The 24,399-nt window shown below is 37.4% G+C and overlaps 3 protein-coding genes across 4 annotated transcripts; 1 reads left to right on the top strand and 2 right to left on the bottom strand.

The window, feature by feature from the left end:
- Positions 1 to 10,098: 10,098 nt before the first annotated feature.
- On the bottom strand, positions 10,099 to 15,797 carry LOC110788697 (photosystem I chlorophyll a/b-binding protein 5, chloroplastic). The gene is made up of 6 exons (XM_021993340.2): positions 15,533 to 15,797; positions 14,860 to 14,992; positions 11,110 to 11,222; positions 10,901 to 11,005; positions 10,575 to 10,663; positions 10,099 to 10,371 (listed from the first exon to the last, which is right to left on the bottom strand). Exons 1-6 carry the CDS (start codon positions 15,748 to 15,750, stop codon positions 10,241 to 10,243), a joined length of 789 nt encoding a protein of 262 aa, XP_021849032.2. The 5' UTR covers positions 15,751 to 15,797; the 3' UTR covers positions 10,099 to 10,240.
- A 1,055-nt stretch (positions 15,798 to 16,852) lies between these two features.
- On the bottom strand, positions 16,853 to 22,945 carry LOC110788699 (upstream activation factor subunit UAF30). The gene is made up of 4 exons (XM_021993342.2): positions 22,792 to 22,945; positions 21,593 to 21,774; positions 20,459 to 20,606; positions 16,853 to 17,297 (listed from the first exon to the last, which is right to left on the bottom strand). Exons 2-3 carry the CDS (start codon positions 21,764 to 21,766, stop codon positions 20,478 to 20,480), a joined length of 303 nt encoding a protein of 100 aa, XP_021849034.1. The 5' UTR covers positions 21,767 to 21,774; positions 22,792 to 22,945; the 3' UTR covers positions 16,853 to 17,297; positions 20,459 to 20,477.
- On the top strand, positions 17,659 to 20,609 carry LOC110788701 (GDSL esterase/lipase At4g26790). 2 transcript variants are annotated; one of them, XM_056841524.1, is made up of 4 exons: positions 17,659 to 18,431; positions 18,633 to 19,122; positions 19,861 to 20,065; positions 20,356 to 20,609. In XM_056841524.1, the coding sequence occupies exons 1-3, from the start codon at positions 18,063 to 18,065 to the stop codon at positions 20,052 to 20,054; spliced, it is 1,053 nt and encodes a 350-aa protein (XP_056697502.1). In that variant the 5' UTR covers positions 17,659 to 18,062; the 3' UTR covers positions 20,055 to 20,065; positions 20,356 to 20,609. The 2 variants fall into 2 exon arrangements, with proteins under 2 accessions (XP_056697502.1, XP_056697503.1); XM_056841525.1 differs by having other exon boundaries at positions 20,380 to 20,609.
- Positions 22,946 to 24,399: the final 1,454 nt, after the last annotated feature.

The following is a 24,399-nucleotide window of genomic DNA, read 5'->3' on the forward strand; positions in this document are numbered from 1 at the left end:
ACAAGTTTGAATGCCTAGTCTTGTTAATTATGCAATCTAATTTGTAATTATGATTAATTTGTTGAAAATTAGAATAATTTAGAATTAATTTGATTTTCATAATTAATTGTAATTTAATTAGAAACCTATGATTAAAAACCACCATAAAAATTGTAAATTTACGATAAATTTTAAATTTTTATGACCTAGACTTGAATCCATAACAATCGGAAATCAATTGGATAATAAATTTTCGATTTTTCGCCCTAAAATTATGAAATTAATATTATTTATTAATTTGTCATTAATTTTAAATATAAATTTTAAATTTTATGCGATTCGTTCATAAAACTTGCACGCACGAAGCAATGGACGCTTCGTGTTACCCTTAAGGGGTGTTGTATAATGCGGGCATGCGACGACGAGCAAGGGAGCTCGTCGCCCGTGCGGCACGAATGCAATGAGCAAGGGCGTAGTGCACGAGCACAAGGCAGCAGCCCTGCCTTGTGTCGTGTGCCACGAGCAATGAACGAATGGGCATGGGCGAAGGGCGAGCCAAGGCAGTCGCGTGTGGGCAGCAAGCGAGCTGCGCCACAACGCGCGCTGCCTCGCACAAGAGCGCGCAGCCTCGCGCGCAGCGAGCGCAAGCTCGCGTGCCACGAGCGCTGCGCCCAGCATTACTCGCGCGCACAGCGCGCGATGTCGCCCGCCCAGCGAGCGATGTCGCGCCCCAGCGAGCGATGGCTCGCGCGCACAGCGAGCGATGTCGCGCGCCCAGCGAGCGATGTCGCGCGCCCAGCGAGCGATGGCTCGCGCGCCCAGCGAGCGATGTCGCGCGCCCAGCGAGCGATGTCGCGCGCGCGCACAGCGAGCGATAGCTCGCGTGCGATGAGCGCTGGCGCGCGCAGCGAGCACCAATGCGTGCGGAGGCTTGCGATAGGGAAGCAGCAGCTATGCGACGAGCGCATGGGCTGCGCGCACATGGCCAGCAATGGCTGTGTGCGTACGGCCCATGGGCGTGCAACGCGTAGGGTGTTTGCGTTACGATTAGATCGTTTTGAATGTTTAATTTGAAAATTTCAGTTCACGTAATTTTAATTAATTTTAAAATTTCAGTTCACGTAATTTTAATTAATTTTAAAATTAATAATTTAAATTATTTTCTTGGATTTTAATTTTGAATATTATAATTATAATAAATGTTATTTATTCTAATTATTTTACTAAAATTAAAATCATGAGTTAATTTAAATACGACTGAAATTAAATTAAATTTTTTTTTTGGATTCAATTATAAATTGATATGAGCTTTAAATTTTAATTAAATTTGTATGTTTCCGGTTGGACTAGAAATACATTTTTATGTTTAAAATTGGTAAAGCATATGAATTTATTGGTTTAAGTGGGAGCGCTTTTTAGTCATAAACTCTTGATTAGGTCTACAAATCCTTAAGGTTAAAACAACTTGATTAGAATGAATAAGGACTGAATAATTGGTAGATTATTGGTGCCCTTGATTAATTGCTGCAAATGTTTACGTGATGCATAATGTGTTTTACTAACCAGCTATGTGGGTCATTCATGATAATGAATGGGTGAATGGTATATATTGTATATGTACTGTTTTGCAGGTTATGAAGTGACTAGTATGGCCCAAATAGGATAGAAAATATGGTCTGCGTACCATTAATTTGAATGTAATTGGTCTAAAGTACCAAAGTTATTTTTCAATTCAAATATGGTCTGCGAACCATCAAATAGTTGTAATTAGTTATAGCTTATCCTATTTGAAGAAAATGGTGCCTCCCACGGAGATTTTCAAGACGGACTTTGAAGTCAAAGCTTCAAGATGAAGTCGGGCCATACTAGGTCACAAATATCTTATGCATGTTTTAAGTTATTTATTGTTTTAAATATGTCTTAAAATGCATGAGATCAAAAGCTTGATTATGTTGCATGATTAAGGATTTTAGTTCACTTAAAATCTAACCAACATAGTAAGAGCCTTAAGTTCCAAACTTAAAAATTGAGTTAAAAGGTGCCATGCCAAAATATACACTTGCTTGGATATCCTTTACATCAATCTAGTAATATTTTTCGCTCAGCGAGGTGTTACTTATTGGTCCTAAAGGGGCAAGGTACACAAATAATTGTGAGTACATGTTAGTTTTGGTGAAACTCAACGATATAAGTAAGGAGTCCTTTTATGTCGTGGCAAATTCGATAGGTTTACCTAATAAGTTCTTAGACGTACCTATCAACCAAGAATAGTTTCTAGACTATTAGCAAAAGGCTTTTGCTTACCTAAGATGTTCTAGGATTAAGTCGACAAACTGTGCTTAGTTCTTCAATGATTTTAGGATCTTGGAATCATATTATTCACACCTGCCGGAACACATAATTTGAATAAAATGCTTAATAAACACTGAATTATGCATGTATGCTAGAATTTAAGTTTATTAAGAGAAACTGTGAATGGTTATTTATTTGTTTATTCTTTTCAATTGTAGTTTTAATATGGCAAACAACAATCAAAACATCATCATGGGTTCTGAGCTTATGGTCAAGCTGAACCTGACAAATTTTCTTGAATGGGAAGCTAAGCTAGTTGAAATAGTCAAACTCAATGGACTTGAGTATGTACTGTCACATCCCATGCCAAGCTACTATGCCAGAGACATGACCCCTGAGAGATTTTACGCCTGGGATGCGGATCTCAAAAAGGTTATGAGTCTCATGCTGAACAATATCCCTGATGATTGGGCTAAAAGGTTTGTAGCCTATGAACCTTTTACGCTCATCAAGAATCTGAGGGATATCTGTCGTGGAAGTACGGAGGACAGGGACCTGAACGTCCATGAGTTGATTGAATCAATGTCTGGTCTAAAGGTTAGTTCTCCCAACAGGTGTTATAGGATGGAGGTCCAAGAAACACATGTTCAGCTCCTTCGCACTAAACAGAGGGTAGGCGTCCCACTGAGGTTCCATGTGGATCTTATGTGTTCATATTTTGATCGCCTAAGTCTACTAGGAACACCAATAAGCGAAAGGATGGCAGTCTCTGTCTTGCTCAATTCACTACACAGTGGGTTTGGTCGCTTCAAGCAACTATACCTAAGTGAACCAAGAGAAGAAACAGTTGCAGAATTTATTCACCTTGTCAGAAAGGCTGAAATAGTACTGGACTGTGAAGCCAAAGATTTACTCAAGGCTAGAAAGAGACCATTCAAGAAAGGTGGAAAGTCCAAGGGCAATGCTAAATCAAAGCAGGACAAGTCCACATCAAGCTGTCTTTATTGTGATGGAATAGGCCATTACAAAAGAGAATGTCCAAAGCTAAAGGAAGATCAGAAGAACGGAACAGTCGTTCCATCTTCAGGTATTTTCGTTATAGACTGTATACTTGCTAATTCAACTTCTTGGGTATTAGATACAGGTTGTGGCTCACACTTATGTTCCAATCCACAGGGACTAAGAAGAAGTAGAAAGTTAAGCAAGGGTGAAGTCGACCTACGAGTGGGAAATGGAGCACGGATTGCTGCATTAGCTGTAGGAACTTACTTTTTGTCGTTGCCCTCCGGGCTAGTTTTGGAACTGGAAGAATGTTTCCATGTTCCAAGTCTTACTAAAAACATCATTTCAGTTTCTTGCTTAGATGCTAAGGGATTTTCCTTTTTAATAAAAGACAATAGTTGTTCGTTTTATTTTAAAGAGATGTTTTATGGATCTGCTAGATTAGTCAATGGACTTTATTTATTAGATCACGACAAACAAGTATATAACATAAATACCAAAAGGGCCAAAAAGGATGATTCAGATCTCACCTATCTGTGGCATTGTCGATTAGGCCATATAAACTTGAAACGCTTAGAAAGACTTCAAAAGGAAGGAATTCTAGAACCATTTAACTTAGAGGATTATGGTAAATGCGAATCATGTTTACTTGGCAAAATGACAAAGCAACCTTTCTCTAAAGTTGGAGAAAGAGCAAATGAACTATTGGGTTTAATCCATACAGATGTATGTGGACCAATGAGTACAAATGCTAGAGGTGGTTTCAGCTACTTTATCACTTTCACTGATGACTTCAGTAGGTATGGTTATGTCTACCTAATGAAGCATAAGTCTGAATCCTTTGACAAATTCAAGGAATTTCAGAGTGAAGTAGAGAATCAATTAGGCAAGAAGATTAAGGCACTGCGGTCTGATAGAGGCGGTGAATATCTGAGCTATGAATTTGATGACCATCTGAAAGAATGTGGAATTCTATCAGAATTGACTCCTCCTGGAACACCACAATGGAACGGTGTGTCAGAACGGAGGAACAGAACCTTGCTAGACATGGTCAGGTCAATGATGGGTCAGGCCGAACTTCCATTAGAATTTTGGGGACATGCACTAAATACAGCTGCACTCACTATAAATAGTGCTCCGTCTAAAGCTGTCGAAAAGACTCCATACGAATTATGGTTTGGAAAGCCTCCAAATGTGTCTTTTCTTAAGATTTGGGGATGTGAAGTATACGTCAAACGATTAATTTCAGACAAACTTCATCCAAAATCCGACAAATGTATCCTTGTGGGCTATCCAAAGGAAACAAAGGGGTATTACTTCTACAATACATCTGAGAACAAAGTGTTTGTTGCTCGAGATGGTGTCTTTTTGGAGAAGGATCACATTTCCAAAATGACAAGTGGGAGAAAAGTAGACCTCGAAGAAATTCGAGTCGAACAACAAACTCTAGAGAATGCTCAAGATGACATTCAAGATGAAACTCAGAGATCTTTAGAAGAATCTGGTGAGAATCATGGTCAATCTAGAAATGTTACCCCGCGTAGATCGCAAAGATATAGATCTCAACCGGAAAGGTACCTAGGTATTTTGACGAACGAGAGCTATGACGTTCTATTACTTGAAAGTGATGAACCTGCGACTTACAAGCAAGCTATGACGAGCCCTAGCTCCAAGCAATGGCAAGAAGCCATGCAATCTGAATTAGACTCCATGTCTGAAAACCAAGTATGGGATTTGGTCGATTTGCCAGATGGCTACCAAGCCATTGGAAGCAAATGGGTTTTCAAACTGAAAAAGGACAAGGATGGGAAACTTGAAGTTTTCAAAGCTAGATTGGTTGCAAAAGGTTACAGGCAAGTCCACGGTGTGGATTACGATGAAACCTTTTCACCAGTTGCAATGCTAAAGTCTATTCGAATAATGTTAGCAATCGCTGCATATTACGATTACGAAATATGGCAGATGGATGTCAAAACTGCTTTCTTAAACGGCGTTTTAACAGAAACTGTGTTTATGACACAGCCTGAAGGTTTTGAGGATCCAAAGAATGCTAAAAAGGTATGCAAGCTAAAGAAGTCAATCTACGGATTGAAGCAGGCATCCAGGAGCTGGAATATACGTTTTGATGAAGCAGTCAGTGACTTTGGTTTCATCAAGAACGCGGACGAATCTTGTGTATACAAGAAGGTCAGTGGGAGCAAAATTGCTTTCCTAGTATTATATGTCGACGACATATTGCTTATCGGAAATGACATTCCTATGTTGAACTCTGTCAAGATTTGGCTTGGGAAATGTTTTTCGATGAAGGATCTAGGAGAAGCACAGTACATATTGGGCATCAAGATTTACAGAGATAGATCTAAAAAGATGATTGGACTTAGTCAAAGCACTTATATCAATAAGGTGCTTGATAGGTTCAAGATGGCGGACTCCAAGCGAGGCTACCTACCCATGTCTCATGGAATGACTCTAAGCAAGACTCAGTGCCCAAAAACACTTGATGAGCGTAGACGAATGAATGGGATTCCATATGCATCATTGATTGGTTCAATAATGTATGCTATGATATGTACACGCCCGGATGTTGCGTACGCACTCAGTGCTACGAGCAGATACCAGTCAGACCCAGGAGAGGCGCATTGGACTGCTGCCAAGAATATTCTGAAGTACCTGAAAAGGCACAAAGATGACTTCCTGGTCTATGGTGGAGATGATGAATTAATTGTTAAAGGCTATACGGACGCAAGTTTCCAAACCGACAAAGATGATTTCAGATCACAGTCTGGGTTTGTCTTCTGCCTCAACGGAGGAGCAGTAAGCTGGAAAAGTGCTAAGCAAAGCACCATTGCGGATTCTACAACTGAAGCGGAGTACATTGCTGCACATGAAGCAGCAAAGGAAGCTATATGGCTAAGGAAGTTCATAGGAGAACTTGGTGTAGTCCCCTCCATTAAAGGACCAATAGCCCTGTATTGTGATAATAACGGAGCTATTGCACAGGCAAAAGAGCCTAGACACCACCAGAGAGTCAAGCATGTACTTCGTAGATTTCACCTTCTACGAGAGTTCGTTGAAAGAAAAGAAGTCGAGATAAGCAAAATTGGAACTGATGACAACATATCAGATCCATTAACTAAACCTCTGCCGCAAGCGAAGCACAACTCGCACACTGCAGCTATGGGAATCAAGCATATTGGAGAATGGCTTTGATGTCTCTGTTTAATGTTTTAAAGTTTTAGAGTTTAAGTCTTTGTAAAACATTATTGGTTAACCATTCACAATAAATGAAAGGAATTCATTTTTCCATTTAATTTGTGGTTTATTAAATGATGAGTCCCTTCAATTTGACGATATATTCAAGATAGACTGTCAGGACCAGTCCTGTGACTAAGAAATGTCTATCAAGTGAACTTGAATGTCAAAAGTTGAAAATGGTCCCTAATCGGAGTTTTCTATAAAATTGGACGCATAGAAAACGTTAGACGATTAGAATGCAAGATGACTAGTAGTTCTGTTTCTTGAACTATGTGGACATGGCAATGTCATAATCATTTGCATAGATACTTACTTTGGGAAGACTAGTATCGGACAAGACCTATGAAACTTTACTGTAAGAGATGAAAATCTGTCATAAGTAAATTTCATTAAATTATTAGACACTAAATCCTCAATACCTGAGTGATTTGAGATTACTTGTTTGAGAACTGGTTGCTTTGACGTTGACCAACCGTCGCACCGTAAAAGGAGGCTATAAAGGCAACGCTCAGGTAATCACCTATCAAACGAAGTCTAATCTCAAGATCGCAAGATTGGGATTGTCCTCCCATAAATCGGGATGAGATGCTTAAAAGTTGTACAAGGCCACTCGGAGAGCTAGAAACTGTGAAATGCATGGCCGTGCTCGGATGAATCGTAGGCTATGATTATCTGTTTATTTGATCAGTTGAACTCTGAAACCGAGGAACACCTCTGGACATAATAAGGATGACAACTCTTACCTTATGTTCAAGAGCAAGCATCGAGCGACAAAGGAATTAGGAAATGCACACTTGTCCCTAAGGACAAGTGGGAGACTGAAGGAAATAATGCCCTTGGTCCAAGTATGCATTCTATGTTAAGTCTAATAAATGCGGTTCAGTATTAATTAACAAGTTAATAATTCAGTGAGATCAAGTGAGCTGAATGCCTAGCTAGAGGCCGCTTCAGTTCAAGTGGAATTAATGATATTAATCCACAGCTTACTCTTGACTGAACCCGTAGGGTCACACAAATAGTACGTAAACGGATCAAGTATCTAATGGCATTAGATACTCTATCTATGAATATTCGGAACCGACGGATCTTGGTTTCAGTGGGAGCTAAGATCGTCACAGGCAAGAAATGAATACTCCGGAAACGATGATATTGCCGGAAACGGAAATATGGATCGTATCGGAAAAATAAATATTATCCAAAGTCGTAGATGTTGCCGGAAACGGAAACATGGTACGTATCGGAAAATATTATCGGAAATGGAAATATTGCCAGAATCGGAAATATTGCCGGAAACGGAAAATAATTCCGGAAACGGAAATATTAAATATTTGTTCGAAACGGAAATTAATTCCGGAATCGGAAATATTAAATATTGTTCGTATCGGAAATGAATTCCGGAATCGGAAAATTTAATCGGAAGCGCATCGTACGAATAAGCGTCGGACGAGGCCTGCCGGACGAGGCCCAGCACGAAGCCAGGCCATCGCCCAGCAAGCCAAGCGCGCCGCACAAACAGCAAGGCCAGGCCCAGCAGGCTGCGCGCAGCGCGCAGCGCGCACAGCGCGCACAACACGCGCAGCGCGCAGCGCGCGCGGGCGCTGAGTGGGCTGCTGCTCGCGCGCACGCATGAAGCCCATCGTGGCTGTCGTGCGTGTGTGTGCAAGTGTTTGTGTTCGTGCACGTTTCCTAAAACATGCAGAGTTCGGTTAATGATTAAATTCCTAATTCTATTTGATAAATTAATTAAATTAGAGTTCTTGTAGGATTCTAGGTTTGATTAATTTGTATCTGAATAGGATTACGATTCCCTTTCCATACCGCTATAAATATGAGGCTAGGGCTCACAATTTATAACAGAAGTTTCAAAGTATTCAAAAGTGAGTTTTTTTGAGAGAAAATTAAAACACACATCTTGCTCAAAAGTGCCGAAAATTCTAGTACCTTAAGGGCGATTCTAGTTGGTCAATCTTAAGGCGGATCCGGACGTGCTGTGGACTATCTACGGAGGGACGACACTTGGAGTCCTAAAGACTTGTTCTTGTTCGGTTCGGGCGCAGCTAGGGAAGGCACGCAACAAAGAGTATGCATCTATTTTATGCTAAATGATTATGTGTAAATAATATGTTTTCCTGGGTGTTATGGTTTTTCCGCATGATTTATGAATTGTCATATGTATCATAACCTAACAGTGGTGTAGAATGGTATGGATTGTCCTTAGATGGGGAATTGGTATCATTATTAACACTGCAACCTCCCAGGAGAACGGAGCTATGGGGGGGTGGCTGAAGAAGCTGGGAGAACTTGAATTACCAGGTAGGCTGGCAGGTCTAAGTTCATTGGAAAGTGGAGCTGGGTTCTTCTTAAGAAGTGAGGCATAGCTAGGATTATTAGAGTTGTTTGACATTAAAGACAGACCACCAAGGCACGCCAGATCATAAGAGCTAACTATAGAGAAATAAGGAAAATGTGAACTAGAGCTGAACAAGGCTGAGAGATTTGGACTAGGAATGGAATTGGAAGTGCAAGAAGTGGAGCTTCTAAGTCCGTATTTATAGTAGCAAAGTAGAAGGCAGGGGAGATCAAAGAGCAAAGAGCAAGTAAACATAACACCAAGTCTAAGATAGGAAGGATCTAGAAAAACACAAAGCAAATGAAAAAAACCACAAGTAATCATCACCCAGAAACAAACTAAACGCAAAAAAACAACATGCATGCATTGAAACACAGCAAAAACAAGCAATAAATGACAAAACTTAAATGAAAAAGTAAAACAAAGCTTGGAGAGAGACTTCCCTGGGGAAAATCTTGGGAAAACAGGAGATCTTACAACTTCCATCTTGGATAAGCAAACCTCATTGGCCCAATTAAGACGGTGGATAAGGGTTAGTGGAGTAAACCCTTTACTTAACTCACTAAAGTCATCATTACAGCTGCAAACCCCAAAATTAGGTGACTCAGCATCAATCACAACCCTTGGATCAGCGATGACTTGCTGATTAAGCCAAGATGTTAATCGGAAAAGAAGAACTTCGCCTCGATACAAACAAAGCACCAACCCATTTCTTGAGAAGCTATAATTACCCCTATTAAAGCTTGGTCTAGAGATTAAATGGGGAATCTCATTCAGATCTAAGGACAAGAAGGAAGACGAAGCGTTTTGCAGAGCAAAACTAGCAAGGGAAGGCAAGAACGGCTTGGGAAAGGGGCTGGGAAACCCTAGGTTTTTCTTTCTCTCTCTAGAAAACTTGGGCCTCTCATGTTTCTCTCTCATACTGTATTTGATACTCTGCCGTCTTGGAAATGGTTTTCTTTGCTGGATAATATTGTAGCTAGTTGAGATGGTAGGAAATGAAACTTTAATCCATTATACGTGACACATATACGTTTTCCTAAACGCCTTTTAATATATTAGTATAGATTAATACCATTTTAGTGTTGGTTTTTCCCAACGATGCCATCTTTACTAGTTGAAGACTCTAAATTACACCCAAAAAAAACCAAAATTAAAGGAAGATTAAGAAAACATAATATTACTAATAATATAAAAAAAAAATAGAATGAGTCCAAAACTGAATTCACTGTAAAAATATATATATATATATATAAAAAAAATTGAGTAATTATTACTCATGTTACACATTGAAAGTAAGAACTGGTTTGGATATTCACAGATACAAACGACAAAAAAAAAAAAGAAAAAAAAGAGCAGGAATTAAGAGAGAGTCTGGAGGATAGTTTTATGCCATGGATCAGAGAGGTGCTCCACAAGATTCTGAATTGGACCAACATGTGTAACATAAGCTTGCACAAATATGCCTAGCATAGCTATCATCGCCAACCGTCCTGAAAATATACCCCCACGTACACTTTATTAATTAATTATATTTTCTACGTTTAGATGGTAGATAAGGGTGAACAATGAACATATATTGTCCACTCAAAAACCACGATTGCTTATATAAAAGAACATAACGAAGTAAACTAAAGTACTAAACCGATGAACATTGATCATGGAAAATTAAAATGAAGGACGACTACGTACTAACCATTTTTAATTTCTTTGAGCTTCCAATCATGAGCATTCTTGATATCTTTGGCTAGACCAAGAGGGTTAAAAAATGGACCGCCCGGATACCTGTTTTTCCAATTCATAATCGAAGTAAGATAATTACGCACATTAATTAGCTTTTAGGTTATGTTTAGTTCACCTTGTTTCAACTTACTATTCTGAAAAAAGTAATGTTGCTCGAGTTCAATTTATAACAAGTTATTCTAATAAGTTCAGATAAGTTCAGATAGTGGAGTAATTTGGTGCAAATTGCCTGGTATTTAGTGGAGTAAAGAGAAAATCATATAGAAGAAGCAAAATTACCCGGGTTCGAGGCCCTCAAATGATGCTTCTAAGCCGAAGAAAGAACCATCTCGAGCTTGTGATCCAGGATTAACAAAGTCCATATACCTTTTAGTTTCCACAAATCTGGCAACAGTTCAAAATGAATAATAAGCATCTTAAGTAAAAAAATTATGCAAATGAAGCTAGGGTGGAAAATGTTAGTAATTTAATTAGTACTAAAATTTTACCCCATTAGGAGTAGTTGGACAAATAACAAGGTTCTTGTGCTAGCAAAGTCGAATTTGGTTGCACCAGCCTCGTACCAAACTGGCAATTTGTTGATCCCTGTAGTACGAAGCAACTGCATGGTGTAATGAAGAAATCAAATAGGGGTATGTCACGTATCTACTATGTATATAGCAATTTTTTTATATATATATATATATATAGGTAAAAAGAAATTCTCTGGGCTGCCATCACACAGGGCCCCATCCAAAGGCCCAATACAAGCCCTATACGCCCAACCCCCCTCCTCAATTTAAATCCCAAGCAAATGCTAGGGGTAGGAATTGAACTCTAGACAATACTAGGGAAGAAGGGAAAGCTCACCACTTGAGTCAACCCCAATTCCTACGTATATAGTAGTACGGAGTATTGCTCTTGACACAATGATACGTATTTATTAGGGGTGTCAAATCGGGTTATCGGTTCGGTTTCGGTTCGGGTTCATAGGTTCCGGTTGAAACCGGTTCATTTTGCTATCGGTTCGGTTCGGGTCGGGTTGAAAAATTAACGGTTCGGTTCGGGTTATGTGGTACGGGTTCATATCGGGTCGGGTTCGTATCGGGTCGGGTTCATATCGGGTCGGTTCATATTTGGTCGGGTCATAAACGGGTTAAGTCGGGTTCATATCAGTTCAGGTTCATATCGGGTCGGGTTCATACCGGATCGGGTCAGATCGGGTCGGTTTGTAGTCGGGTCGGGTCAACTCGGTTCGGTTTGTAGTCGATTCGGGTCAATTCGGTTCTGTTTGTTAACGAGTTTAGTCGGATTGTAATCGGGTCGGATTCATATCGGGTCGGGTTCATGTTTAGTCAGATCAATTCGGATACAAATTACAAACAATGTCGAGTTATTACTAAAATCACAATTTTCAATACGTTTATACTATAATATCTATATTATTAAAGCAAAGTACGTGACATGTAAAAGAGGCCATATAATTTGATTACGTGATTTATAACTAATGTTATTTTTTTTTTTGACGAACAACTAATGTAGTAATGTTCACTATCCAATTAATTTCATAAACTTAATTAAGAAAAGTCAGTCAATGTCTTTTATTATGTCATGCAATATTTACCAATCAAATGATTCAAATGGAATCAAAATCATCTATGCCCTCACCCACCATGCCAGAGTATTACGAAACATGTATTGATGAACTAAATACTAATAACGTAGTAATTAATAATCGATAATGATGAATTAATACGTAATGAATTAGTAAAATTTGTAAATACAAGTTGTCATATATTCATATCAATACCTAGTATTTAAAAAAGAAAACCAACTCCAATTTGAGGACACGTAAGCAACACCATTTTGAAGACACGTGGCAGACACATAATCATCACCACTTAGAAGACACGTGGACAAGAATACACTACAAGAAATTGTACTATTAGCGACGGGAAATTCCGTCGCTAAAGGTCAATAATTGTTAATTAACGACGGAATTTTCCGTCGCGAACCCGTCATAAAAGGGGTCCGTCGTTAATGGAAAATCCCGTCGTTAACCCGTCATAAAAGACATTTGCGACGGTTGTTCCCGTCTTTGTTGGGTTGTTATCCCCGTCGCAAAAGCCCTTTTACGACGGGATTTTTACCCGTCGTTATTAGGTTGTCATAAAAGATACAAATTTTTGTAGTGATACATAATCAATTCTTCATTATACCTCAACATTTCATCCTCCCCTTTCCAATTTTAGTTTAACCGTTTAGAACAATTTAATTACAGACATTGATTAATACATTGGCGGTTATGGTGAATCAAGAAGGGAATGAGAAACGTTTCAGATGGTTATATATAATTCTCGGGTTAATGAATTTGACTCTTTATTACACCTATATGTTTGCAATTTTTTATAGACCGACATTCCTCCCTGACTTATTTTGCTAATTTCTTCATTCTGAAGAATTTTACTCTTTTCCTATAGGTGGGTAGAAGTTAAAATTATGTTATGAGTTTCTAATTCATGCCCATCCCATTGTTTTCTGAAAAAATATTTCTTCTAATGAGGTTGGTATTAGTTAATGTTATCACTATATTCATTTTTTTAGCCCATTTAAATCAATGGTGCATCTTCTTTGCATCCCGTTGCCTGACTTGCCTCAACCGTCATCATATGTCAAGTTCTTTTACAAACGACTTAAAAACCGACAAACATGAATGCATTTTTGTTTTGAAATTTGTATGACATCTACTATTACCACACCCCTAACTATATAAGCATAATTTCGAGTTCTTGAAAAGTGGTTTAATTAGTCTTTGATATTTTCCAGAATTTTGACATATCACGTTTGGTTTGCTTGATCAACAACTCTTAATTCTTAGGTCATTTTCCTTTTTGGTAGTTTTCTTGATTGTGATGCAAATGATAGAGTGCGAAACTTCATGTATACTTGGCAACCGAGACATAGTTTTTAATCCAACAAACAACAATGGTGAATTTCTTAGCATATTGAAGATTTGTGGATTTCTTTGGTTTAATCCAAAGAATACATATGCTTAACTTAGTTACTCCATACTAGCATATTTCTCTTATTCTCATTTTTTTTAAAACCCCTTGGATAAAAATATATACTCCTAAACTAAGAATGTATTGGTTGTCTTGTGGGAGCTCATAATATATTCCATAAAAGTAAGGCCTCCAAACAATATATTTTGAAAATTTTAGTTTGTCTACGCACTATCAAAATTATTAGTGAAAGTTTTAGTGAAATATTATACATTTATACCTTTATCATTTTGGTATGTCAATTTACCATTTATTTAAATTAAGTTTCCTAAAATATAGCCCGTGCGTAGAACGGGCCAAAAGCTAGTTGGTTTATATAACAACGAGACTAACATGGTCATTAACGAAACGAGACAAACAAGCTTAATTTTTAATGAATTATTAACGGTTCGGATTCTTAACGAATCGAATTAACCCAGCGGGTTCAACGATTCGGGTTAAGATGTGACAGCCCTAGTATTTATCAATCGTTATTTATTGAATGAGAGAAGCGGGTAAGAATATATGACCCTAAACCTTAATTTCATTCTAAATTCACTGCCTTTGAATATAGGCGTAGTTCATACATTGTCGAGATTGAGTTGACAACATGTCATTTCTCATCGTTGACTTTCTGGTGGTATCAGAGCTCAAGCTCACTCGTTTTTTACTTAATTGAGTTATACGGGTTTTCGAATGCACAAATTCTTAATTATACTTGGTGTACAATAAATATTGTAAAGCGGGCGTAAAGTTAACCCCAAAATGCTTAAAAAATTATCACAGTTCATGTTTAAAGTTATTAATTTTTAGTGGTATAGTAGGTCATTGAGGAGAGAGATAGAGAGCAAGTGCGAAAGATTACTAACTAAGGTACGCGGTAAATAAATATGGACATCCTAATAAGGAATATGATACTTCCTCCGTTCCAGAAATATTGCACCATGTTGATTTCACGCTTCCCGACACATGATTTTGGCTCATTATCTCTTGTATTATGTATAGTACAAATTATAAACAAAAAATGATACTCCGTATTTAGAAATTATATATCGATATAAATCTAATAAGATCTTACATGATTACGTACTTTTTACGTATATTTTACAAAAGATGGTCAAAGGCATAACTTGAATAGTGTAAAAGTCAATATGGTGCGATATTTTCGGAACGGAAAAAGAGTAGTAAATACCATGGGCTTGAAGTAGTCAAACTTACGTCAGTGAAAAGAATACCAGCTACACCGGCCATAGCAAAGCGGGCATGAACCAGTTCAGCCTGGACATACCACTTTAAGCCTTCTGGATCCTCTCCCAGTCCAAGTGGGTCGAACCCAAAATCTCCAGCCAAACTAACCAAACCAATCCCCAATTAGAAAATCATACAGTCAAATGACCACTACTATTTGAAAATTAAGAGAAATTCAAGTGAACATAACACACCTTTAACATTGCAATAATATTTTAATTGACAAATAATATGATCAATTCAATAAAAAACTTAAGCTGATAGTTAAATTTCATATTAGTTTTATACCCCTTTACATGAAATGATGAAAGCCTTCTATTCAACATGGTCTCCCAATATCCAGCACTAAATATTTCACTTTAAAATGAGGGATGAATGAGATTTGAACCCGTGACCTTTGTGTCACGTTGGCTTCATACTATGTCAGCGGAACAACTCAACCAAAAGCTTAAGAATCTTGGGGTTTCAACCATCAATTATAACCAACCAAAAACTGAAAAAGTTGCGAAACTTCAATGGGACAAACAATAAAGAACATACGGAGTAAGAAATGAGTAGTATAGGACCTTTAATTATGACTCTATGAGGTTAACTAAGAAAACTTTGATAATACAAAAGATAATTAAGAAAGAAAAAAGCTTACCTTCCATCTAGGTGAGGTGGAGGGTCAAGGCCAGGGAGCCACGTAGGACGTGCTTGAGCTTGAAGAACAACATGCCTTGTTAATCTTCTATTATTAGTAGGACTAATTAAAAATTTAGAAGAAGATTTGTACAATTTGTTTGTTTGGAAAGATGGTGAACTAAAACTACAAGGTAGTTGTTGATGGATACTTTTTGTTGCGGCTGAAGTAGTTGCCATACTTTCCCCCTTTGCTAAATTTCTAGTTCCTCGAGCAATATTTGCCATAAAATGCTTTACATTTTACTTGGTGGCAATGAGATATATTATGGGCCCTACTTATCATTATGGAATTAGTACCCCCACCCTTTTCTCAACTTTTTTTTTTTTTTTGTTTTTTTGCGTGTACATTTTTTTTGGGTTTTTATCTTTAATGTCAACCTAATAATGACGGGTTAAAAATTTCGTTGCGACGGGGCTAATAATCAAACAAAGACGGGAACAACCTTCGTAAATGTCTTTTATGACGGGTTAACGATGTGATTTTACATTAATGACAATCCCTTTTATGACGGATTCGCGACAGAAAATCCCGTCGTTAATCAACAATTATTGGCCTTTATCGACGGGATTTCCCGTCGTTAGTGGTACAATTTTTTTGTAGTGTTGTCTACTTGATACATACATACATGCAGCTTCATGGTTACATTTGTTCTTTTTCTCTTTCACCAATTATGATAGTTCAATATTTATTAGAGCTGGGTCAGGTTTAAAATTGGGCATGGGTCGGGCCGAACGAGAATTGTTTGAGCGCGAAACAAAATTGGCCACGACATAGCTCATTGTTAGCTCGGTGCGGCTTGAGAGGCACGCAGGTGGGCCCTGGACCATTCTTGAAAATCATTTTAGAAACTTGGCACGAGAACGACGGATTGGCCCGCATGTCATCACAGTTATATAACCAACTAATAAAAAAATCTTAAAATTAATAGGGGACCAACTGGAACGGCTCGTGAGACAAGGGTGCATAGCTCTCATTTGTGGAAAAGATTCAAGAGTCTAGCACAACACAAACTATTTCTTGGCTCGTTCCGACACGATACATTGAGGCACGGGGCACATGAGTCTGACACATCACGACCTACCAAGTCCCAACTATTAGGCTTATGTTATACAAAGTCTTCTCATATTAGCTAAATATTGATTAATTCTTTAATTTTTCTTTTATACACTTCGGATATACGAGGAGTTGTAAAATCGATCTATGATGTATTAGTAACAAACTAACAATGCACCCTTTCTTTTAGTTTGATGGGAAAATAGAAATGGAAGATTGTTAATGTGAAGTGTTCTAAATTTGAAATTATACTCCACTTGCCATATTCAAATTGACAAATCCTTACAATCATGTCATAAATTACATAGGCAAAAGGGCCTAAAAGGACACACAAATTCTGATGGCAGTGCACACGTCTTTGTAACGAAAAGGAAAGAAACTAACACGTTCAATGATCGAACTATTTCAGCCGATCAAACAAACATCTGCTACTTGAATTACATTATATGAAGTATAAAGTATAGTTATTCTAAGATTTTCCTAACCAAAAGGAGGACAGTTTCTCGAGGAAGGGTTCAACCTTCTTTACTCGTAATACAAATAATCGATATGCTGCACTTTCGTTAACAATTATGCTATAGATATTCAGATAAATGTCATCGATAACTTCGACATCGAATCATTAACCAACAGATATGGAAGCAGCTGCACCATCTTATTCGTCCTGATCCTGCATCCACAATTCAACAATTTAACGAATATATGAAGGTAAATTTTAGACTATCCTAACTTCTGTGTACCTTTCCTTTTCAAAAAAAAAAAAAAAAGGGGGGGGGAGGGGATATCACGCATTTCCTAGGATAAATTCCCACTGGAATCTTTCATAAACATTTCTGAAGCTGAGCCTCGCATTTCTGACAATAATCAGAAAACCTCGTTCTAGATGAACCATAAATGCTCTTCAATACACCATTCATTGAAGTTCATGCATTTAGCAGAACAAGAAATTTATAATGATGAAACATGGTAACTACTTATATACGAGGAAGATTAGCTATTAAGTAATACACTAATACGTATCAAAATGTCGGTCATTTCCCATATCATAGATTATTTATATTGCTCCATTATAGTAAATCCAAAGACAGGTGCACATATAACAGTCAGAGTATATAATCCAAGCCTGGTAACAATACCTGTAAACAATGAAAAGAAATTAAGCTTCTTCTTTTCAACTACTCAACTTCCACAAGTCACCATATATGTTAATTCCATCCAGCAACAAACTTCACCGACAAATTTCGAGAATTCCCTGTTTTTAGGCTTTTTCTTCTTACATCTTTTCTTCAGAGGAAAGGGAAAAAAAAACAAAAAATAGAAAGGAAAGAGAAACCTTTTAGCATCAACCTATTTGCATACGCGCAGACCAATCCGGCAAACTCCAGCAGATCCAGCTTGTTAACGAATAAAAGGGTGCACATAGGACTAAACCCATATGGTACACAAGGCTACCTTTTGGCTTCTCTTAGCTAAACTACTAGTACAATACTTACTAGTGATTGGTGCTGAAATTCCAGCGGTTATAGTCTTTGGGGACTCGTCTGTTGATACAGGAAACAACAATGAGCTCTCCACATTCTTGAGGAGCAACTTTGAACCGTATGGTCGGGATTTCTTTGGAGGCGAACCCACTGGGAGGTTCTCTAATGGCCGTCTTCCATCAGACTTCATCTCTGAGGCATTCGGACTGAAACCAGTAGTCCCTGCCTTCTTAAATCCTAATTACAACATAGATGATTTTGCTACAGGAGTTTGTTTCGCATCAGCTGGTACAGGGTATGATAATGCTACATCTGATACGCTAGTAAGTCTTCTAACTCAAACAAAAAGATCACGTTTATTAGCAAAATGTTCATCCATAACTACAAATACTTGGTTCATAGAGTGTTGAATCTTCTAGGTGTGCTTAAATTTGGTGTTCTAGCTCCAGATTTGTCCTACCATAAAAATAATAATTGATCCTTGATCAAAAGCTAACAAATTGTGCAAAAATCTAAACATGCAGTCTGTTCTGCCACTGTGGAAGGAAGTGGAGTACTATAAGGTATACCAGCAGCAACTGAGGGACTATCTTGGTGATGAGAAAGCTAACAAAATAATTGAAGAAGCAGTATACCTAATAAGTATGGGAACCAATGATTTCTTAGAGAACTACTACGCACGACCAAAAAGAAGATTGGAATTCGGTATTGAAGAGTACCAAGATTTCCTCATTGGGATTGCTAATGATTTCATTATAGATCTTTATAAGCTTGGAGCTCGTAGATTATCTCTGGGTGGTCTACCTCCTATGGGTTGCTTGCCACTTGAAAGAACCACAAACATCATATTTAAGCGTCAATGCATAGAAGAATACAACCAGGTAGCTAAAGAGTTTAACATGAAATTGGCAAATTTGGTTGACAAGCTGAACCGAGAGTTAAAGGGATTACAGCTGGTGTTATCAAACCCGTATGACATTCTCTTAGAGATGATTCAAAAGCCATCTTCTTTCGGTAAGATATTTTCCACTTAAAACTGAAAGGGCATAGCATGATAAGTGTGATGAAATGTAACAAACCATTGCCAGTCACATGGAATATCATGCTATTTACCCTTTCAGATACTTAATAGTGGTCTGCAAGACTGTTACTGCTAGGTGGCATCAGACTCAACCGTTTTGGCAGTTTTAATGCTTTAAACAGCTGTATTATTGGCTATACATAACGTATTGAGTTTCAAGCTTCATGGTTCTCATTTTCCTAGAAATAATCTTGACCTTACACAAATTGCTTTTTGGTTTAAAGCAAACAAACTTCATAACAGTTCTTTTAGGAAATTTTGCAAAAAGTTATCCTTAAGTGGGCCTTCTATTTATTTTAATGTTTGTGGTGGCCGAGTGGGTTAGTAATTAACTCTACTTAAACTTACAAACTTGTACCCGATATAAACTTTCCACTACACAGGGTTTATCCTTCTTTCGGTTTCAGGATATATGAAACTGACTGAATAGACATTTATTTTCTCAAACAACTACGCAAAACACTATCTGGAAGTATATTTCTTTTAGTAATCAGGACTATATAAACAACTAGTATAGTTTTCTTACTAAAATGCACTATCTTAACAACAAGATCTTCTAAAACTGAGGAAAAAAGAAGAAACTTTTGAAACCTCCCACTCTTCCTCTGAATCCGTATTTATAACTTGCATATTCAAGTAATGAATATGGGTGCTTGATTTCTTATTTTCAGGATTTGAATATGCAGACAGAGGATGTTGTGCAACTGGGTTTGTTGAGATGGGTTACATGTGCGATCAACTCAACCCATTCACGTGTAAAGATGCTGACAAATATGTATTTTGGGATGCCTTCCATCCTACTGAAAGAACAAATGGTCTTGTAGCCGCTCATCTGATGAAGAATTGGTCAACCAAGTTTCTATAATTGACAACAAGGTATATGATCCCTTCTTGCTATACTCCCTCCTACCATGCAATAAGGCACAATGTGCATACTGCAATGCCTCGGCAATAAAGACGCTACAACCAAATGTCAGTCAGGCCACCTTATTACCTTAGTCCTTACACTGCAGAATACTGTAAAAATTTATGTCTGAGATAATCTGACACTGAATCTAATTGCAAACGTATGCCTCCTATTTCCCACGTTTCCCACAATAACAAGCAAAAGGATAAAATAATTATACCCAATCTGTCAATTCATGACATAGTCATTCTGATTGCAGATTGGCATGAATTTTCAAATGCAGTTAACAGAATGTAAAGCAGCAAAAACTAGAGCCAACTGTTAATAGAGTGTTGCAACAACTAGGAGGGGAAGACATGCACCTTGACTTCAGAGTGCACATCACTTCGGCTCCTTGGGAAAATGCAATTTGATCAAGGAAGGAAGCTCAGCTAGATCAACCTTTGATTGTCCAAGCAAAATACTCTTCAACTTTTCATCACAATTGACAAGATTTTTGTTTTGTGGATCCTGCATTTCCACACTTCTTGTCAGCATAGAAGAAAACACTCAAAACAGTATAATAGAATCAAGTGTACTATGATAACTATGAAGAAAACTGAAGAATCAATTGTACAATTGACAAGATTTTCAATTTGCTCCCCTTGGTCCTCCCCTTCCCCCTCCTTTCACCGTTACTTCTTCCCTTCATCAGCTCATTTAACAAAAAATAGGGCAACATATCAAAGACACCTTAACATAAAGGGGGATATTAAGTTCTAAATAACATAAGCTGAAGCAGGTTCTAAAGCGTGAGACAATGTCACACTAAAAGTACAGAAATTCAATCTTTTGTACATCTTGAAAAAGAGGTAATGATAATAAACTTGCGCATACTTTTGCATGGATAGTCCCATTTACATGTTTATGCTAATGCATCTCCACCCCCAAAGCATGTGTTTTTTCCTACCTAAATTTTCCTTTCCACTCGGTAACACTTCTCTAGAGATGAGAACGAGAACTAATGAAGAAATCACATACTCAGGTAGTCGGGTATGAAAAGCAGTACCAAAACAAAACACATACTCTCATTAAATTACCTCAACTTAAGAGCTTATACCAAATGGGCTGCAAATATCAACAGGAACTAGTACGTGGATATCTAGAAGGTGATATGAAAATACTTTGTTTTGACTTTATACCCCATAGTCTAGCTAGCTCCAACCAAATGCCGTTAAAAAAAATGGTTGGAATCAATTTCGACGGTTGGATAGATCTTAAGTCTAAAATTGTGTCCTACACAAGCATAGAAATACATGAGAATAAGCTACCACAACAAAAGCAGCTGAAGGTGAGGCAATATACTAATCACTTGTAACATTTTTGACAAATGATATCTTCTGACCTAACCATAAGAATGTCATAATCTTTTGATCGCTGCCAAAATTCCAATTTGTGAAAGTAAATTCCCTAAAATCGTCAGAATTAAATCTCAAAGAGGAACTATTTGGTGTAACCTGGAGATTATTTGTTTTGATGTAGGACCAAACTCGCATGAAGCACCCCAAACGGGAAATCTGAGATTGACCAACAAACTCTTGGAGAGTTGATGGGAGATTTACTAGGTCAATCAAGTTAGCAAGCTTCTTTGGATTATCCATGACGGTCTTCTTCAAACGAGGTGGCAGCATTTTTAAACCTTCAGTCAATAAGTTGAAAAAAAATCATTAACTGTCACCGGCATATTCTAAATCTACTGGGAATATATACTTCTAGTTTACATTACATTGTTATACAAAAGACTCATAGATGCTTGTTACAAGTGCACAAATCCAGTCAAGTAAAAGTAAGAATCGCTTAGACTAGAACCTTTCGATCCATCCTCATAGGCCTGAGTAAAACAAGGTATAGAGGGACCTTTTCTTTGTCAACAACTAACTCACTGAATATGCACTAGCAAATTATGGAGTATAGCAAAAAGTACTCACAAGACACATGATACCACAGGTCTTCTTTTATCCAACAAACCAAACTAACAACTAAAACCGGAGTTCTCAATTTTCGAAACCAAAAACACCAGAAAGATACCATATAGAAACTCTAGTTGCTCGGATATTATCAAGACTTTCGCCATATACACTCTAATCGTCTTTTTTGTCCCCCAATACCCCAAGTAAGAAACTCCTCCATAAGTTAGCTCAAAGCTGCTCCTATTTCATATAATTATGTGGGTTTAGTTGGTAAAGTTTTAGAGATGATACGGACTTGGGATTGTATCCCGCCTACAGTTCTGCCTTTGTAGCTCTATATACATTATACACCCAAATAATAATTCCACACAATTACTTGACCCCCCCCCCCCTCCTCTCTCTCACAGTTGATCTTTCGGCTAGCAAATTGCAATCAGTAAACATGGAAAACCCATTTCAGAAATTGTTCATATAATTGATTGATATGGAGAGGAGAAGAGAAAGATATAATCTTTAATTAAATTCAAAGCTCTAAGACTGATTTATGCATCGTTTTAAGTGGTTGTAAACTCAAAAATTCAAAGGGGACTTTTATCAAACACTTGTGGTGCATGATCCTTATCACCACTAACTAAACTTGTAGCCATGAGTGGTAATTGTTTTATCAATCAATAAGCTCAAAATGTTTGTGATTTCGTAAATCATTCAAATTCAATGAATAATTGGAATATAAAGAGAGAAGAAACCTGAAAATATAAACGACGGCGGTCTATTGTTGATAGAGGGTTTCGCGCGCACCCACTCCCAAAGTTTGCTGATAGTGGCAACTGAAAACGGTGGGTGAAAATGAAAGGAAACTGAAGTCGGAGTATTACACAAGTGATTTATTTTGAATTTTGGCAAAAATTATATGGTATTTTCGTAAATTAATAAGAAAATGATTTTTTTTAAAATTACCGGCTTATAAAGTCCACTTTTTCAAACATACCGCCTTATAAAATTTAAATTTAAAATTATCAATTTATAAAAGGAAAATTTGGTAATATTAATCCAACCTTTGGCCGATTTTCTTTTATTAATCCCACCTACGACATATTTTTTAATAATCCCACCTTTACTACCCGACGACTTTTATTGGGCTTAAGTGGCCGGTAATCGGTGACAAAGTCAACGAGATGGTGATGAATTGATGATGATGACTGAATATATCGAGAGAGAGTACTGCCATGTAGAGAAATAATGCCGCTTACAACAGTTTTATGACCTGTTGGGCCCAATAAAAGTTGTTGGGTAATAAAGGTGGGATTATTAAAAAATATGTCGTAGGTGGGCTTAATAAAAGAAAATCGGTCAAAGGTTGGATTAATATTACCAAATTTTCCTTTATAAAATCACAAAACTTCAAAGTTACCTCCTGTTAACGAATTCTGTCAATTTTTCCGTTAATAGGTGGTAATTTTGATAGTTTATTTATATCTTTCCTCCAAATTTTCATTTTTGGGTTTAAAATTACCATCTTATATAATCACAAACCTTCAAAGTTATCGCCTGTTCGCGGAAAAATTGACAAAATTCGTTAACAAGTGTTAACTTTGAAGGTTTGTGATTTGATAAGGTGGTAATTTTAAATTAAAATTTGAAAAAATTGATAAAAAATAATCCAACCTTTCCCCACTCTTCTATGAACAGTACGACAAATCGATTAATCCTAAATAATCCAACGTTTAAGATGAGTCTTCTAATAACAGGTCAAGTGAGATTCTTACCTGCTAAATCAGGTTAACTTGATGACGTGACATATATTTACCTGCAATTAAAATTTTAAAACCCCCTCCCACCCCCTGCTTCGCCTCCCCCTTCCCTGCGTTTATTTCCCCCCTCCCCTGCGATTTATTTCTCCCTTCCCTGCGGTTTATTTCTCCCCCTCCCCTGCGAATCTGGAGTTATATCGAGTTCTAATTGATTTAGGTACTTTTTCTTGCTGTTGATTTAAATTGGACATCAGATTGTTAGATTTTTCATATGCTTAATTTGTTTATGCATAAATTTTGGGATATTTTGTAATTTAACACCTTTAAAAAACCAGTTTTTATTTTTTAACACCTTACTTATTTTTTATTGTGTTTTAACACCTTAAAAAAAATAAAAAAAATAGTTTTCAACACCAATTAACGGCTCCGTTATAGAAAACGTTTGTGGCCCCCACTTGTCTCCGTTACCCATCCTAAATTTTCCGCTTCTCTTCCTCCATCCCTGCTCTCTTTTTACTGTTGCAAAGGCCATTGATAGTACTCAACTCTGCTGGATTTTATGTTCCATATTAAGTTTGAACATTATGTATTGAAGATTTAACT

The sequence above is a fragment of the Spinacia oleracea genome, chromosome 4 (assembly GCF_020520425.1).
Source record: "Spinacia oleracea cultivar Varoflay chromosome 4, BTI_SOV_V1, whole genome shotgun sequence".
Lineage (NCBI taxonomy): Eukaryota > Viridiplantae > Streptophyta > Magnoliopsida > Caryophyllales > Amaranthaceae > Spinacia > Spinacia oleracea.

Bases quoted from the DNA above. Each gene is read 5' to 3' on its own strand.
- LOC110788697 (XM_021993340.2), bottom strand. From the start codon at position 15,750: ATGGCAACTACTTCAGCCGCAACAAAAAGTATCCATCAACAACTACCT. The intron at 10,664-10,900 runs GTAATTTTGCTT...TTGGAAAAACAG, and splicing joins TTTGAGGGCCTCGAACCCGG to GTATCCGGGCGGTCCATTTT. The intron at 10,372-10,574 runs GTTAGTACGTAG...GTATATTTTCAG, and splicing joins GCTCAAAGAAATTAAAAATG to GACGGTTGGCGATGATAGCT.
- LOC110788701 (XM_056841524.1), top strand. From the start codon at position 18,063: ATGGTACACAAGGCTACCTTTTGGCTTCTCTTAGCTAAACTACTAGTA. The intron at 18,432-18,632 runs GTAAGTCTTCTA...CTAAACATGCAG, and splicing joins ATGCTACATCTGATACGCTA to TCTGTTCTGCCACTGTGGAA. The intron at 19,123-19,860 runs GTAAGATATTTT...TCTTATTTTCAG, and splicing joins TCAAAAGCCATCTTCTTTCG to GATTTGAATATGCAGACAGA.
- LOC110788699 (XM_021993342.2), bottom strand. From the start codon at position 21,766: ATGCTGCCACCTCGTTTGAAGAAGACCGTCATGGATAATCCAAAGAAG. The intron at 20,607-21,592 runs GTTACACCAAAT...GTGGAAATGCAG, and splicing joins TCAAAACAAATAATCTCCAG to GATCCACAAAACAAAAATCT.